A 19,607-nucleotide genomic window follows, 5' to 3' on the forward strand; every position below is an offset into this window, starting at 1 on the left:
TTTTTATTATTATTATTATTATTATTATTATTATTATTATTATTATTATTATAAGAGCGTAAAAAATACTCGCGGAAAAAAGGTTGTACCCATAAATATGTTTAAAAGAAAAATATAGTAGAAACATTTAGTTTATGCTTGCAAAAAAATAAAAAATAAATAAATAAAAAAAAAACGTAAATGTTTGAAAATAAACAAGCAACAAAACGTAAATGTTTGGAAAAATAAAACTTTAATATGTTTGCAAAAACAAGAAAAAAACGTAAATATGTTTGAAAAAAAAAAAAACAAATTTAAATACGTTTGAAAAAAAAAAACGTTTAAAATTAAAATATAACAAAAACATTTATTTTTATTTCAAGGGTGCCATTATATACATTTTGTGCTTCCGTAACTGGGTGGACAGACAGTGAGTACCGCCACCTATAGTTAAAGGGCGGAAACAGGCTCTCTCTTTCTTCGTGATCATTGATTACCCCCAATTTAACTTTTAAAATCTTATTTAAAAAAAATAATTTTGTTAAAAATAAAAAATAAAACTGCTAGTTAAAAAATGATATAAGTCTGAATTAACCTATCTTGGCGATAAAAAATGAAACAAAGAGGGCCACAAGACCGCAAGTTAGGGATCCTATTCCCAGATTTTTATCATTGACTTTCCCAGTTTAATTTGTATGTTCTCTTATTGGTACGTACTGAACCCTTATCTATTTGGAAGTGTTCACTTCACACCTACTTGGCAAAATTTACAGTTGAATATTAAAACACTGAACTGCTTTTTAGACTTGTTTTGACCTGGCCGCTGTTAGCTGCGTATCTTACTAATTAATGTTAGCGTTTTTTTTTTTGTTTTTTTTTTCGGTTTCAATTTCTTCAAAACGAAATCTCCAGATTTTAGAGGAAAAAACCGCTAGCCGCTAGATCCAAAATTTACCCGCTAGATTTCAAACGAACTCTCCAGATCTAGCGGGAAACCCGCTAAATTGGCAACCCTGATGACGAGGTCAACTAGATTTTAGCGCACATTTAAAAAAAAAAGTACGGAGGCATCTAATTTATAAAATTAACACAGACAAAAGCAAAAAAATACACCGGTTGTTCCCTGATTCAATTAAAACTACTAAGTACTAACGGCATTTGCAAAAAAAGTATGCACAATTATAAGATAGACACAAAATGATGTATACGGCCACCGACAGCCGTGACAATTTTGGTGATTTTACATAACAAAAAAGCGAAGGGACTGTTTTGCCTTTTCACCGGTTCCGGTAGCAGCCACGGAGAAAATTAGTGAATACGTTAGCTAAATATAACAGGAAATTAGTCAACTGTTTATTTTAGGTTAAAAAAATTCTACAATTCTATCCATACTTTTGATTTGAGCCTGTCGGAAGTTAAATAACGAAAACAGAATTTGACTCGATACCGTTTACTGCTAAATTACTTTTAAGCGATCTTGAGTCGACCCGGTTTGGATCAAAACGAAACCAGACCGGAAATAACGAAAAATCTCGCGAGATTTTTGTACTTGATAATTAATTAATATCTGTGCTGAAGCCAGTCTCCATTTTTCTTATAAATCCATTTAGGGAATTTAGATTATTAGCTAATCCTATTGAGGAAGAAGTGATACTATTATTTTCAAGGAAAGATAAGCACAACTACTTTGAATATGTTTCCAAGAAACAACGAGTCTTTCGGTAGCGGTGAGTTCGTACAAAATCAAAATGTTCAACAACAGTCCAGCGAATTTATTCACAGAGAACGAGATTATGATCGTTTTCAATCTTCTAATAATAGGATGCCTTTATTTCAACCGCCAGCAACTCCTTATCAAGATTTTGTTGCTGTCGATAGAGACCATCCTCGACATCATTCTTCAGTTCCTCCACCAGGACTTGACCATCCTCCACCTCTGCATGGTCGATACGACAACACCGAAAATCATGAGTGGACTGCACCGGATTCAACTCGTCAAAGTTACGACCAAAATGTTTTCCCACCAGTTCACTCAAGTAACTTAATGAATGCTAACCCTAACCCGCCCTTATCGATATACCCAACAACCGATACAACCCCGCGACCAGGTGCCCCATTACCGGTAGACGCGCATTCGTCAGGATCACAACCCAACACCATGTTATCGAATCCAGCGTGTCCTCCATTTCAACAATCTGCTGTATTACCCTCTCAAAGTGACTTGCATAATGCAATTCCTAGAAACCAGACAAATGCACATGTTCAACAACAGCAACCGGATTCAACTACTATGCGTATAATGGACTCTCATTTAAATGTCCGTCCTACGTCTTCAATTCCTTCTCCCCAAGACATGCGAAATGTTCCGCCGCCAAACTTTAACATTCCACCTTCCTTTTTCCCACCATTAAATATTAACAACAATTTGACCACACAACAGCATCAAAGCTACGAAGATGTCGATAAATATGAAAAAGATGAGGATGAGGATGAGCTTGTTGCTATTCAAAGGCAAAATGATCAATTCTGGATCGACGAGCGATTTTTTAAGAATTTCCGCACACATTTGCGAACAATTACAAAAGCAAACAAGAAAAAATCAATTGATGTAAGTACCATAATTGGCGAATCTTGAAGATTCACCTTCCTTTATTTACAAAGCCATTTGGCGAAGTGACGTCGTCCGACATATTTTTTAGCGTTATGGATGATCAAAACTACAGAATTAACCTTTTTTTTTTTTTTTTTTTTTTTTTAAATTTATTTATGAACTGTTTTTCCTCATTAATGTTTATGAACGTTTACCTAACTTTCATAATAAAGGTTAGGTAAACGTCGATATCGAAATTTTGAAATTAAAGTTAGTTTTATTTAAAAAAAAAAAAAAAAATTTGCAATTACATCAACTTGGTAATATCCATTGAGAGCGTATGGTGGTTATATGAGAAAATAAAGCTGTGTACACTGTACACATTATAAATGTTTCTTTTCTGTGTCTTATGTTATACATTAGTACATTAGGGGTCATTTCGAGTTAAGTTTATTTACTGCACCCATCTGAACTAGAGAAAAATGTATGTCTCATGTAAATAACTAACAATGAATATCTAATATGGCCGACCAGATGGGTGATCAAAAAGTCAGATCGAGCTACCGGAAAACGAAATGAAACCAAATTGACAACTTGCCTGTTTTTTTTGTTTTTTTTTTGCTTGAACTTTGCGCTTTTCGGATCATTTTGTTTTATTTTCTTGGTGGATATTTTTGGGGGGGGTGTTAGAGATTATAGGTAAAAACATTAGAAACACTTCAAACATTGGGGAAGGCACTTAAACCATAAAAAATCACGGTAACATAAGCACATTGTTTTGTTTGTTAGTTAAATCCGGCTAAAAAAATAATGGTAAATTTTTAGATTAGGTCCACCCCCACAATTTTCTTGTAAATGACGACTTTTCTAGGTTTTCGACTATGCTGAATTGCTGAATACGGAAATCGCATTGAAGTTTTGCAGAAATAAGTAGTTATCGAGATATAAAAAGTTGTATTATGCATTGTATTCTTTGGCGGCCATCTTTTTTACGCGCGTGCAATGTCAGTCATGCTCATAGATGAGTAGATTTGTTTATGGTGCACGCGCGTAAAGATGGTCGCCAAAGAATACAATGCATTATACAACTTTTTATATCTCGATAACTAATTTCTGCAAGATTTCAATGCGATTTTCATATTCAGCATAGTCGAAAACCTATTCGTCATTTAAAAGAAAATTGTGGAGGTGGACTTTATCTAAAAATTTACCACAAAAAAAAGTCCATTAAGTTCAAATAAAGACTGTTTGAATAAAACTTATATAAAAAAAAAAAAAAAAGATTCATTCTATACGGTTTCGGTCATCCGTAGATAAAAATATGTCGGACGTCACTTCCGCCGAATGGCTGTGTAAACAAAGGAAGGCGAATCTTCAACATTACCAAAATATCGAAAAAAGCTTATATTGTACGTATCCTTTTTGACTAAAGATCTAGGTGTATCAGAAATTTGGAGGAATTTTTGACACCCTTAAAGCTGCAAATGAAATATAAAAAAACTCGTAATTTCTCTTTAAAGTGGGTTGTTTATTTTCTGTAATTTTATTTAAAAAAAAAAAAACAGTGTTTACAAAATGCCGGCGCGCCTTCATGCAGCTTTTTTTTTTCAATTTTAAAAATCTATCAATTTGTGAAATTTTATGCTCTTTCCAATAAACCAAATATAATATTTTAGAGAAACGGTTTTTTTTTTTTTTTTTTTTTTTTTTTTTTCTCCCATTTTGAAATGTCTATTAAAATTTTAATTTATGTACCAAAGTTTTATATATCGCAAATCAAAGATCAATAAAGAAAATATTCAAATTTAAAACAAAGTTTTTTGGAAATTTACCTGTAAATTCCAAAGTTTAAAACTTTTTTTTTTTTTTTTTTTTTTTTAATGAAAGCTCATGCTTACATCGTCAAGTAAATACCAGACGCTGACGGCAAATTTTTCTGTTTCATTGAATGTTTTAGATATTTAAAAAAAAAAAAAAATTAATAAAACTCATATTTCATTTAAAGAATTTAAAAAAAAATCGATGAAGTGGATTTTTTGTTCTAGGGGAAAAACTTATAAGTTAATTTGCGATTCCTTTTTAACTACGGAAGATAAAAAATACTAAAAGAGATATTATTTATGTCCTTTGGACGAATCCGTATTTCATAAATTTAATTTTAGCAGCAGCAGCTCTTTTAAAGCTTAATGTGCGATTCCTTTTTAACTACGGAAGATAAAAAATACTAAAAGAGATATTATTTATGTCCTTTGGACGAATCCGTATTTCATAAATTTAATTTTAGCAGCAGCAGCTCTTTTAAAGCTTTGCGCAAAACACGTTGCGAAAATGCGATTTTCTACAACCCGCGCTTTAAAAAATCCTTTTATTTAAAAAAATACATGTAATTTAAAATATAAATTATGAAGAATGGAACTACCCATTTAATAGTATATTTAAGTGATTTTTTTTTGGCATACATATATTGCAAGTCAAAATATGTTTATTTTCTTTTTTTTTATATATATATATATATATATATATATATATATATATATATATATACTGGGGTTTTTTTATATTCAAAAGTAATGGACTAATGAATTCAACGGGGTTGTTAGATAGTGCTCAATAAAAAGAGCTAATAATACTTGTTTATTGTTATATAAACATGCTCACATCCCGCTGCTACAAATAGCCACTTGTTTCAATCAAACAACAGATATCATCAGGCAGCGACTTGACTATTAAAAAGTTCAATGAATAATCTTATTCTTATAAGGTTATTCATTGAACTTTTGAATAGTCAAGTCGCTGCCTGATGATATCTGTTGTTTGATTGAAACAAGTGGCTATTTGTAGCAGCGGGATGTAAGCATGTTTATATAACAATAAACAAGTATATATATATATATATATATATTTTTTTTTTTTTTTTTTTTTAAAGAAAAGCGCTTTAAAAAAATATTGCATAATTTGCAATTAAAATTTGGTCTTTGCTCCTTTAATTGAAAAAAATTAGGGTTTGAATTACATTTTTCAAGTAGTTATAAGCTTCGAAAAATAGTAAGTAGAATTAAAGTTCTGAACGTCATTTTTAATGGCCACTTTCTGATACATCTAATGAAGATCTCTGAAAAAAATTTCATTTGATTTAATCGAGTAGTTTTTTTTTTTTTTTTTTTTTTTTTACAGCTGAAAAACACGTTCTTATGAGAGCGCGTTGAAGTCAGCCATTATGAAATTTGCTGAACACGCCACGGGGAGATAGGGAGTTATCTCCCCGTGGCGTGTTCAGCAAATTTCATAATGGCTGACTTCCATATAAAGCGCCGATACTCCCTCCCCATCTTTAATTCTAGCTTTTCTTCCTAAAAATCAAACCTTTTACTTGGTATCATAAAAAATTTTTTTTTTACAAAAAAAAAATAAAACTACTTGATGAAATTAAGTGAAATTTCATTTTGGAGAACTTTGTTCCATAATGGATACGCACATTACATTTTTTATTTATTTACTTACGTTGCCTTTCGCACTTTTACAAACATTTACGTTGGCTTGGCGGAGGTTAACAATCCTGCCACTTTTCAAAAATCGCTAAAAAAACATGGACGATCTACGCATGACACTGAAAGTAATTAACGCTCCCTCTGACACATAATTGAAATTTATTTGTTTACATTTTTTCACCATATTTTTATTCTTAACCAAAACATTTGGTACTAGTGCAGTTTTAGGTGTGTCAGAAACTGACGTTACGAATGCGTGAAAAAAATATTGAATAATTCGACCCTCTGTCTTTCCAAGCTTATAACTACTCGAAAAATGTAATTCAAACCCTAATTTTTTTTCAATTAAAGTAGCAAAGACCAAATTTAAAAAAAAAAATAACAGGTTTAAGAGCAAATTATGCAATATTTTTTTTTTTTTTTAAATCAGTTTTCTTAATTTGACCCAAGTTAAATTTCGTTTATTTTCTTCAAATCTTTTAAGATTTGAAGAAAATAAACGAAATTTAACTTAGGTCGATTATAAAAAAAAACCACTTACCTATAAAAATTACTAATCAATGCGTAGTTGCATTCTTCATTGTTAAGAATTTATCCATATTTATATTTTAAAATCCACTTATTTTTTAAATAAAAGAATTTTTTAAATGCCTATTTGAAAAACCCGCCATGATGCAAACATTTTACGTTTTTATTTAAAACCAGAAGTAATTTTTAAAAAATTTTTAATTACGGATGGACAGAAGGAAGTAAAAAAAAAAAACCACACATTCGCGTTAGCCATTTACCTTTGCACGTAAAGAAATTTGTGCCTCCATACCTGAAAACTAGTCACATTTTATTTATAATTTTTTGCCTTAAAAAAAAAAAAACAGTTCAAGAATTTTTTTTTTCTTTTCTCAAAAAATACACGAGTTTTTGATTTAATATATTTAATTTCCACTTTATGGAGTGAATTTTTTTTTTTTTTTATCTCTAAAAAAAAAAAAAAAAACATTGAATGACATAGAAATAATTTTCATCTGTACAATATAAGATTATAAGGTTTCATTTAAAAAAAAAAAAAAAAGTTTTTAACTTTGGACTTTACAGGTAAATTTCTAAAAAAAAAAAAAAAAAAAAAAAAAAAAAAAAAAAATTTTTTTTGTTTTAAATTTGAATATATTATTTATTGATCTTTTCTCTTCAATTTGTGATATATAAAACTTTGGTACATAAATTAATTATTAAAGTTTTAATAAACATTTCAAAATGGAGGGGGGGGGTTAAAAAGAAACGTTTGTCTAAAATATTATATTCGGTTTATTGGAAAGAGCATAAAATTTCACATTGACCCTGAAAATATCGTAAAACTTTAACCAATAGAAAAATTTTGATAGATTTTTAAAGTTTAAAAATTGAAAAAAATTAACTCGTAAAATTCAATTGATTTCATTACGTAAAAAAAAAAAATAGCTGCATGAAGGCGCGCCGGCACTTTGTAAACACTGTTTTTTAAAAAAATAAAAAATATTTCTATTTAAGCAACTTTAATGGTTTATTTTGGAAATATATTCCATAAAGAAAATAAACAACCCACTTTTAAAAGAAATTACGAGTTTTTTATATTTTATTTGCAGTTTCGTGTTAGGGGTGTGAAAAATTCCCCCCAAATTCTGATACACCTAGTGCAGTTTCGCCAACGCGAGAAATACAAACTTTAAAAAAAAATTTTTTTTTTTAAATTTATTAAATTGTTAGGTGAAAGATTGGTTCGTACACTCGTGGCAAAACTACACAAGTACTAAAACATGTTATGTTTTTGTTCTAATTTACTTGTCATCTATAAATATAAAAGCGAAAATGTATGTATGTATGTGTGTTCGCTTTTTCTCTGTCTACAAAAGGCTTTTTTCAGAGAAGCGGTCGGTCGCCTAACAACTTTTTAAAATTTTTTTATATCACATATAAATCATAATATCTCAGTTAACAATGAAGCTTGCCTGTCTATTTAATTTGCTCGACTTTGGGAAGATAAATATTCAACATTTGTCGCTCGCCGTATGTGGGTTAGTCTTTTTCCTATAACATCTTGGGAAGCGTTCCCGCAGTAAATGAAATACTATCCCGCAGTCAAACTTGACCTCGTTAAGTCATTAAAACGGGCACCTGCCAAATCCAAGTAATTAAATAAATTCAAACGTGTTTCCGTTAGCATCTCGTGGTGGGGCAATCGTTAACGTCGCACATTTTTTTTTTTTTTTTTTTCTTCACACTTTAATTTACAACTTTGCCTCAAGGGTTCGGGTTCGGGTTCGATCCTCATACAATAGCAAAAATCGTCCTCTCATGACGACTTTGCTTCTACGCATGCATCATAAGACGTCGTAACCTGATTTACTTTAAATATTTGAAAAAAGCGACAATTTCATGGACGTCATCTTAGCTCAGTTGCTTAGAGCGTGGCCTCATTATCTAAAGGTTTTGGGTTCGAATCGTGGTGTGAGATGTCTTCTTTTTTTTTTTTTTTTTTTTTTTTTTTTTTTTTTTTTTTAATATTGAAGCAGGGTTATTTAAGCCGTTTTTCAGATTTTTTTTAACGTTCGTTTTTCTGTTTTATTTTTTTTACTTCGCTTATTAGGTTTTCATTAACATCCCCCACTCCCGTCCAACCACACACACACACCTAAAAAAAAAAAAACCTTCCACTGTCTTTTTTTCGATTTTTTTTTTTTTTTTTTTTTTTTTTTTTTGTTTCAAATTTTAATATTGAAACAGGGTTATTTAAGCCATTTTTCAATTTTTTTTTTTTCGTTTTTATTCTTTAGATTTTTTAAAGAAGTTTTAACGTTCGTTTTTCTGTTTTCTTTTTCCATCACATTTGCGTTTTCTTTTGTTTTTCCGATTTTTACATTTAATATCGTTCGTTTGCCTTACGTTAGTTTTTTTGTTTGTTTTTTTTAATATTTAAAAATATTTATTTCGCTTATTATGTTTTGATTACACCCCACCCCGCCCGAGCACACACACCTCTAAACACCCGGGCAACGCCGGGTACCCCCCCCCCCGCTAGTATTTAAGAAAGGATCAAGGTTTCTTTTGATTAATGTAAGTAGATAAATAAAATAAGTGTTTTGGTATTTCTTTCTGCACCACGTAACAATTCATTGTTCGTTTAAGTATGTAAAGTCAAAACAAATACATATGCCTCCTAACTTTCGGGCACGTGTCAGAGGGAGCGTTAATTACTTTCAGTGTCATGCGTAGGTCGTCCGCCATTATTTTTTTTTTTAATTATTTATTTATTTTATTTTATTTATTTTTTTTTTTTTATTTTTTTTTTTTTTAGCGATGTTTGAAGTAGCAGGATTCGAATAAAAAAAAAAAAAAAAAAAAAAAAAGGTACTCCTTGGGTGTTGAGTTTCATGGTGACCAGCAGAATTATTTAATGGTCGCTGCCTTAGTCCCCCCCCCCTTAGTTAAGGCTAACGCATGCGCACGTAACATCTTTTATTTACATTTTATTTATTTACTTTATTTACTGACGTTGGCTTAGTAACTAAATGATTTACGCATGCCGGAAGTTTTAAATTGGTTCATCATTGTTGTAATGAAAAAAAGTTTCATTCAACACAAAACTAAAAACACATTAGTATGTGTTTTTAGTTTTGTGTGTTGAATGAAACTTTTTTTAAATGATTTATTATTCTATTCATTGAAATTTACTAATTTTTTAATGAAAAAAGTGGGTTTGTATTACTGTACAAAAAGTTGTCAAAAATCAAATATATAACAAATAAATGTTATCAAAGGCAAGATAAGTTACTTTTCTGCCAAACTGGATATGTTTTTAGTGTTTTTATTCAATGTGACATGTTTATTCAGCTCGAAAAACGTAGTGTTTACCGATGTAATGGAAAATTCAAGGTGGCGCCTCCGCCTCACTCCCTCTTTAACACGGTAAGTTTGGGAAAAGGTGTTATAAATTAAAAAAAACTAGAAAAAATACTATTAAATACCCACCCACAAATACTAAAAAAAAAAAAAAAAAAAGGGTTCAGTGTCCGTTGCAAAGAATTAGATTTATTTATCAAAAGTCGTCATTTAAAAAGAAAATTGCCCGCTCATACAAATTAAGTGTTTGTAAAAGTGAGAAATTATTAATAAATGTTTAGTAACTTTTTTCTTTTAATATTCATAAAGAGTAAAACTTTTTTTTTTTTTTTTTTTTTCAATATTCATGAAGAGTTAAGCCAACGCGAATAAATAAATGTTTGTAGAAGTGACAAATTATCAATATCTGGTTTAGATTTTTTTTTTTTTTTATTCATGAAGAGTTAAGCCAACGTAAATGTTTGTAGTAGTGCGAAAGGTAACGTAAGTAAATAAAAAATGTAATGGGCACATGCGTTATCCCCCAACCCTTAGTCAAGGCTAAGGGAACGACCATTAAATAATTCTGCTGGGCGACATGGAACTCAACGCCCAAGGAGTAAGTATGTCGCAAATTTACCGTTTGTATGGTATTAACCCCTGAACTCTGGGATTATTTTCCATTTCACAGCCCAGCCTTCGTTTACGTTACCCGTGAGGGGGGGGGGAAAGGCTGTTAAATGTGCACTCGCGTAACAAGCAGCCTTGTCACAGTGTAGTATTGGCGAAAATTTTAAATTAGACAAAAAACAAGTAGTTTTCCAAATATTAAGCCATGTAATTCTGTTATCACGGCTGGCCATTTTTGTACACGCGATGGTATTATCCTTGAACTCTTGGACTATTTTCCATTTCACAACCTAGCCTTTGTTTATGCTATGCGAAAGCATAAACGAAGGCTGTTAAATATGCACTCGCGTACCAAACTGCCTTGTCACAGTGTAAGTATTGGCGAAAATTTAAAATTGGATGAAAAACCAATAGTTTTCCAAATATTAAACCATGTAATTCTATGTTATAACGGGTGGCCATTTTGTATGCTCAAGCGTGCGCATCGATTTTGTATGCTCAAATGTGCGCATCGACCCTATGTGCGTACAAAATGGCCACCCGTGATAACATATAGAATTACATGGTTTAATATTTGGAAAACGGCAGATTTGCCGTTTAGTTGTACAAATAGCCTCAAAGTCTATTATCACAAAAAGGGACACATTGGGTTGGCACCGGTATCTAGCGATGTTTGTTTATATTTATGTGCTTATTGAAAATGTCATCCTATGAATAAAATTTAATTTAAATTAATCACATTGTTTAACAAATAAAAGAATGAAAGATGAACTTTTAAACTTCATCTTTCATTATTTCTTTTTTTTATTTATTTGTTAATCAATGTATTATTTGTATTGTTCAATAGTTTGAATTTTAAATTATAAAATAAAAATTATAACATAAAACACATTTAATCATTTTAAAATTTTATCTCTCATTTTGTTAAACAGCATATTATTTGTATTGTTCAATGTTTTAAATAAAATAAAATTTTAAATTATAAAATAAAACACATTTAATCATTTTAAAACTTAATATTTCATTATTTCTTTTTTTTTTTTTTTTTGTTAAAAATGGTTTACATTAATCGCTATATACCGGTGTCGGCCCAACATGTCCCTTTTTGTGATAATAGGCTTCGAGGCTACACGGCAAATCTGCCTGGAAAACTACTTGTTTTTCATCTAATTTTAAATTTTCGACAATACTACACTGTGACAAGGCAGTTTGGTACGCAAGTGCATATTTAACAGCCCTTGTTTATGCTTGCACGTAACGTAAACAAAGGCTAGGCTGTGAAATGGAAAATATTCCCAGAGTTTAGGGGTTAATACCATGCAAAAGCAATCAAACAAAAACCTTTTTAGCCAATAAATACACAAAAAATGCCTCCTCTCTCAGGTGGCCAGAAAGTGGGTGTTCATTTTAAGTTAAATTTACATGGAAAAGTGATTACCCATTTTTCGAAAAAGTAATTTCTTCATATGAAAACTATTTTTTTTGCGACGGAAACGGTTTAGATTCGTTTTTAGCACACCGAAATCTACAAAAAAACATTATATACGAATGTGAGATAGGCCTTAAAGTAAAATAATCTTTTTTTTTTTTTTTTTTTGACATTTCTCATGTATTTAATCAAACATCATAAAAAAACGATAAATGTTTACTTTAACTACAACAGAACATGATCAATAAAATTTGGTTCTTTACAGGTTTTCGGGGTCGCTGACAAAGAATCTGATATTCAAACCCATTGCAAATTTACCGTTTGCATGGTATTAACTCTTGGACCCTTCCACTATTTTGTGCCATATCACCGTATTTATTAATGCTATGCGTGAGCATTTCTTATTGAAATGTATGTGCGCAGAGTCACATGATCTTTCACAAGTCGCATGGATACATGGCGGATATTTTAAATGACAGGAAATATTTTTCATAAAATAAAAAAATAATTTTCATCTCATTGAAATACTTTTAATAAAATTTAAATAGTTTTCACCTCATTTATATTAAAAATAATGTCAGTAAGTTTTCATGAGCGGTTTACAAAAACGTTTTTCGTTCCTTTTGGGAGGGGGGGTATTCTATTATAGAATTTCGTAAATATTCAGATACGCTACAACAGAACACCGACCACTCTAATTTGTATTATTTAATTTAAAATTAGATGAAAAAGAAATAATGCAAGAAAAGAAGAGCACTCCAAGTTAGGGGGGTAATTTAATTTTTTTTTTTCCAGAACATAGACTTTTCAAAAATATATTATAGCACTTTTTGGGTGGAAAAAATTACGGACTGACATTTTTTTAATGACTTACAATTAAAGAAAAGTACAACAAAATATGGTGCTGATGTATATTTGGTACCGCGCTATATTAAAATAGTTTTTTCAGGTTAAATTCAAATTTCATGAGAAAGTGGTTTTCGAAATAACGCAGCGCAGTACCAAAAATACACCAATCTGATAAATGTCATGGTAACATTTATGGGGTTCTAACAGTATTTAGTCTGAGTCTGAATTTGCAGCCACTTTTTACCATGTTATCACCTAAAGCACAACATTATTTCTTTTTTGGACCAAATAAATGTTTGAAAGTGAGTAAAAACACTAAAATCTTTAGATAGATACAAGATTTATGTAGTTAGCTTTTGAGGGGGGTGTAAGTAATATATAATTTACTTGAAAAACACGATTTCACCCATTCTGTGATTTCGCACCGTGGGGATCTGTTTCTGGCCATTTTAGTTTTTAAACGAACGTTGTGAAAATGGACTCTAGCTAGTCATGCATGTACAAATAGCCAAATTTTAGAAAAAAAAAAAAAAAAAAAAAAGCCGAAACAAATGATACAGCTCATGAATTTTTGAGAGGACAAGTATCCTGTCCTAAGTGTGATAGACCATGTTCCCTTGGAAACATTACGCCACAGTGCTCTGTTTGGTGTATGAATTTCATTGCAAATTAGCCACAAGCACTGTTTCGTGGGTACCAGTGAGGGGGGCGGGGTCTGTTTCTAGGGACTTTTTGGACATTTTAGTTTCTAAACCAACTTTGTGAACATGGAATCTTGCCAGTCATGCCGTTCAATTATGATGCAATAGCCAAATTTTATAAAAATGACACGGAAGCTTAGGAATTTTTGAGAGGACATCGTATCTTACCCTGACAAGTATCATGTTCAAAGTGTAAGACACTATGTTCACTTGGAAGCAGTAATGCTATGTAGCGTTGCACAGGTACCGTGGTGGTTCCAAAAAAGAAAAAAAGACATTGTAGCTTCAGTGACAGAAAAGGTACATTTTTGAAGACACGCATTCCTGCATGGAAACTGGTTTTATTTGCTAATAATTTCTTAAGCTATTCATGAAGCCATAAGTCGCACATTATTTGGACATATCTCTGACAACATCAGTAGATTGGAGATCCTTCTGTTCTGAAATCACAGAGTGGATAAAAACCCCAAAACCAATAGGTGTCTATGTACAAGTCAAAATAGACGAAACCCTCCTCGTTCGTAGGAAGTATAACAGAGGACGCATTCTCCAGCAAATTTTGCTGTTTGGGGAATTGAACGCGTTTCTAAACGTAGTTTTATTGTCCCACTGTTAGAACCAGAAGAAATGAGAAAACCTTAATTCCGTTAATAAAAAAATTATATTCTGCCTGCATACAGCGATTCATGGAGAGCATATAATAATATCCATCAGCATTCGTTCGAACATTATACAATTAATCACTGTGAGAATTTTTTTAATCCACAAGACCTGGAAATACATACCCAAAATATCGAGTGGCGCGACGTAAAGGAGTGGGTCAAGAGACCTGGTATTCGTCCAACCTATTTACGCCAATATCTGTCAATGTCTTTTTATAAGAAGCCTGAAGGACGAGCCTGATACGATTCTACACATCATTTTTTCATACAAGTTTCAAAAATGTATCTGCATGCACAGACGTAAATATTAAAAATCAATTTTAATGCTTGTATCGAAGTCATTTACTTGTCTGGAAAAAAAAGACAAAATTGTAACATCTTTAATTCATGTGAAATATAATCGGTGGATTTCGGTTTTTACTCAGTTTCAGAAACCATTTTTATATTCTTCAAATTGTTTAACACAGAAAAAGTAATTCCGTAATTATTCCACCCAAAAAGTGCTATAGTGCACTTTTTTTTTTTTTTTTTTTTTAAATTGTCCGCCAAAGCAAAAAAAAAAAAAAAATTCTGTTCTGACCCCCCCCCTCCCCCAACTTAGTGTTTTTCTTTTGTTTTATTTATTTTTCATACAAAATACTGTTGTAAATATTTCATTTTAAATTATTAATTTGTTGACCTTTCAGAGTTGCTTTAATTGGAAAAATGTTTTATTTAAATTATTTATTTGTTAAAAAAGTTTTAAAATTATATTTTTTTTACACAGATGTTTAGTGTTTTTACTCACTTTTTATTTATTTTAGGGGCAAAATTGAGGTCGCTGACAACGAATCTGTTTTTTACTCACTTGCAGTACCAAAAATACATAAGCACCATATTTTGTTGTACTTTTCTTTAATTGTAAGTCATTAAAAAATGTGACTGGTCACTTTACTACGCGCATGCACGCATCATGTAAAAATAGCATAAACGAAGGTGGTAAGATGGCACAAAATAGTACAAGGGTTCAGGGGTTAATACCATGCAAACGGTAAATTTATGATGGGTTTGAATATCAGATTCGTTGTCAGCGACCCTCAAAAACCTATAAAGAACCAAATTTAATCAAAACATCAAAAAAAAAAAAAAAACACAAAAAAAAGTAATGTAAGGCAAACAAACGATGAAAACAGAAAAATGAACATGTGAAAAATGGCTTAAATAAGCCTGTTCCGATATTAAAATTTAAAAATATCGGTGGGTACCTGGGTGTTTTTGGGTGTGTGGTCGGGAGTGGATAAGCGAAGTAAAAAAAAACCCAGAAAAACGAACGTTACGTGCAAAATGGCTTAAATAACACTGGTTCAATATTTAAATTTAAAAAATCGGAAAAAAAGACATCTCACACCACGCTTCGAACCGAAAACGTTTAGATAATGAACCAACGCGCTAATCAACTGACCTAACACGACGTACATGAAATTTGTTCAGTTTTTCGATTATTTAAAGTAATTCAGGTCATGACGTCATCTGGCGCATGCGTAGAACCGCTCGTTGTCACGAGAAGACCGTTTTTGTTGACACCCCCCTCCCCCTGTTGAAAATTGTTGATTTTCGGGTAAAAAAAAATGAACGTGTTTGGCCAATTTTTTTTATATTTTTTGAGCTAATGATGGGGCTTGATACAGTTTGAATTTTCGTCATGTCTGTCAAAAAGTTTTTAGCAGACACACAAACATGCACACATACATATATACATTTTCGCTTTTATATATAGAGATTTTAAAATTTCTTTAAAGAAAAAGTTTTTTGTTGTTTTTTTTTTTTTTCATTGTTCATGTATTTTAATTAAACATCATAAAAAAATCGTATCCAATACATGATATTCCCAAAATAATTGTCTTTGATTCGCTACCGCCAGAGGAATTCTTGGAGATGACTATTAAAGTTTGCAAACACCTCGTCATTTTTTTTTTTTTTTTTTTTTTTTTTTTTTTTTTTGGCGGAGGTTAACAATCCTGCCGCTTTCCAAAAATCGCTGAAAAAACATGTCCAACGACCTACGCATGACACTGAAAGTATTTAACATTCCCTCTAACACTTGACCGGAAGGTAGGGGGCATATGCATATTTTTTTGACTTTACATATATGAATGAACAACGAATTGTTACGTGGTGCAGAAAGAAAAACCAAAACATTTTTATTTTATTTATCTACTTGCGTTAATAAAAAAATGTTGGTCCTTTCTTAAATATGACAAATAAATTAGAACAAAAACATAACACGTTTTGGTACTTGTAGTTTACATGAACTTAAGACCGCAAAAAACGAAATATTCATGAAATTTTTAGGTGAAAGAATGGTTCGTACACTCATGGCAAAACGGCACAAGTACCAAAACGTGTTATGTTTTTTCTAATTTATTTACATTTTCTTCACTATACTAATTATTCTTAACCAAGAAGACATTTGGTACTAGTGCAGTTTCGCCAACGCGAGAAATACAAACTTTAAAAAAAAAAATTGTTTTTTTTTTTATTAAATTAAGTGAAAGAATGGTTCGTACACTCGTGGCAAAAATACATAAGTACCAAAACGTGTTATGTTTTTGTTCTAATTTTTTTGTCATATTTAAGAAAGGACCAACGTTTCTTTTTAACGTAAGTAAATAAATAAAATAAAAATGCTTTGGTTTTTCTTTCCGCACCACATAACAATTTGCTGTTCATCTATAGATATAAAAGCGAAAATGTATGTATATACACTTTTTGTGGATGTTGCAAAAGGCATTTTCCAGGGCCTGCTTGCTCGGCTCCCTCATTCTTAACTTTTTATATCACGTCTAAATCATATCTAAGAGTTAACAACGGGGGGTCGCCTGTCTATTTAATTTGCCCGACTTTGAAACGTTAAATATTCTACATTTTTGGATCACCACGTTTTGCTTTCGTTTTTTGGTATAAAAAAAGTGAAACTCAATTCGAATTTCCAACTCCACGGCCAGTGGTCTCCAGAAAGCGATGTAACATTTGATCAATGTCGGCTTTTCATCGTCATGTCAGACAGTTGCTTTCATTTCGAGACACTCCCCTAGTAAACGGGGGAGCTGCTTTTCGTTCCCCAGAGTTCGGTAAAAGCTGTCCCACACAAAATCTTAACTGCTGAACAGCCATTGCTTACGTCATGTTTCAAGGTCAAACATTTCAATTTATTAACGTTAATTTAACACGCATATCAATTCCTCTCCTCGTGGCCGAGATGGTTAAGTGTCTGCCTTTTTTTTTTTCCTTTCATTTCCACGTTCGCATCAAGGCTTCGGGGTTCAAGCCTACCTTCCTACTAAAACTTTTTTTTTTTTTTTTTTTTTTTTTTTTTACACCTCCAAACACCCGGCCATATTTTGATCTACCCCCCCCCCCAACAACAACACACTTCCAAGCACCCGAGCAATGCTGGGTACCCCTCCTCCCACGCTAGTCATATATATAAAGGCAAAATGTGTATGTATGTCCGCAAAAGTCTTTTTTCCAGGGGGTTATCAGGGTGGGGGGAGGGTCACTCAGTGTTAAAACTTATATGCTGTCTAAATGATAATATCTACGAGTTAACAACAGGGGTCGCCTGTCTATTTAATTAGCTCAACTTTGAAACGCTAAATATTCACCGTTTTTGGATCGCCGCGTGTTGCTTTCGCTTTTCGGTATAAAAAAAAAAAGCAAAACTGGATTCGATCAGCCGGATGTAAATGTTTGGTCGGCTTTTCACCGTCACATCAAACAATTGCTTTCATTGGGTAAACAAACTTAAAACAACTATCCTGCAGGAAAAGGGTTTGACCTCATTAAAAACTGCGAAATAGCATGATGTTTGTCACTTTTTAATCGATCTTACATTGCTACTGTCGCCGTAGCGCAGGTGTTCAGGCTCAGCATATTGGCCTCAAGGCTTCGGGTTCGAGCCTACCTGTGTCCCCCCTCCTATTCCCCCCCCTCCCATTTTTAAAATCACTGGGGTTTTTTTTTTTTTTTTGGTTATATTTAACAAGTTTAACTTTTTTTTTTTTTTTTTTTTTTGTTCTTATATATATATATTTAAACGTAGTTAAGTGTCCTTTTTGTTCTGATTCACCCCCACCCAAACACATACCGCCAAACATCCAGGCAATGCCAGGTACCCCCACCCCCGCTAGTTCACGTATGTAAAGTCAAAACAGATATACATATGCCCCCTAACTTCCGGTCATGTGTCAAAGGAAGCGTTAATTACTTTCGGTGTCATGCGTAGGTCGTTCGCCATGTTTTTTAGCGATTTTTGAAAAGTGGCAAAATTGTTAACCTCCGCCCATAATATATATCTCATTATAAAAGTTCTATTTTTGTTTGATAAAAAGAATAAAACAGTTAATGGACTTTTTTTTTGTATTTATTAAGTTCAAACAAAGACTGTTTCAATAAAACTTATATATATATAATAAAAAAAAAAAAGGTTCATTCTGTAGGGTTTTGGTCATCCATATCTAAAAATGTCGGACGTCACTTCCGTCAAATGGCTTTGTAAACAAAGTAAGGCGAATCTTCAAGATTGCCCCATAATTTCATATTGTTTCATAAAACAATAGGGTAATATCCCTTCAAAGCGTATTGTGGTTATGAGAAAATAAAACTGTACGCATTATAACGGTTTCTTTTCTGTACTTAGTACATTAGGGGTCATTTCAAGTTAAGTTTATTTACTGCACCCATCTGAACTAGAGAAAATCCTGATTAAAATGTATGTCTTGTGTAAATAGCTAACGATGAATATGTAATATGGCTGACGTTCTGGAGACCAGACAGGTGATCATAAAGTCAGATCGAGCGTACCGGAAAACGAAATGAGATCAAATTGACAACTCGGAAATTCTAAAAGAAACAACTTAAACAAATTTTATTTTCTACTTATGTAGAATAAATGCCACAACAAAAAACATGAAAAATACAATTATTTTGAAAGAAATTTTGCCCTTTTTTTTTTTTTTTTTTTTTTTTTTTTTTTAATATATTTTGGCTTGAACTTTGCTTTTCTCATCGAGTAAGTTTTTTTTTTTATTGTCCAAGAAAAGAAAAGGTACTCATTTTTGTTTATCGCTACAAGTGCTAATCTGGATTTGCACCAATTTTCTTGTTAATAACAGGTGCTTCTGCAGTTTAACTGTTTTTCTGTAAGTAACGTGCTGAAGAACCGTTTATTGAGGAGGGGGGGCCTCCATGTAAACAGAATTGGTGTGGAATATTAAACTGTTCTTCGGCGCGTTACTTACAGAAAAAGTTAATAAAACTGCAGAAGCACTAGCAGTGTCAGAAGTCGGCATTAAAAATGCATGAAAAAATCTTGAATAATTAGACTTACTATCTTTTGAAGCTTAAAACTACTTGAAAAATATAATCTAAACCCTAAATTTATTTTTA

At 31.7% G+C, this 19,607-nt stretch overlaps 1 protein-coding gene across 1 annotated transcript in view; it reads left to right on the top strand.

The window, feature by feature from the left end:
• The first annotated feature begins 1,245 nt into the window (after positions 1-1,245).
• Positions 1,246-19,607, top strand: part of LOC145269030 (uncharacterized) — a 202,028-nt gene continuing 183,666 nt past the window's right edge. Inside the window, exon 1 of the mRNA XM_080124624.1 lies at positions 1,246-2,587. Within this exon, the coding sequence (XP_079980750.1) occupies positions 1,673-2,587 (915 nt within the window). The 5' untranslated portion in view covers positions 1,246-1,672. The remainder of the gene's footprint in view (positions 2,588-19,607) is intronic.

Source organism: Euprymna scolopes, chromosome 4, assembly GCF_053919585.1.
Source record: "Euprymna scolopes isolate OS-2025 chromosome 4, ASM5391958v1, whole genome shotgun sequence".
Classification (NCBI taxonomy): domain Eukaryota; kingdom Metazoa; phylum Mollusca; class Cephalopoda; order Sepiida; family Sepiolidae; genus Euprymna; species Euprymna scolopes.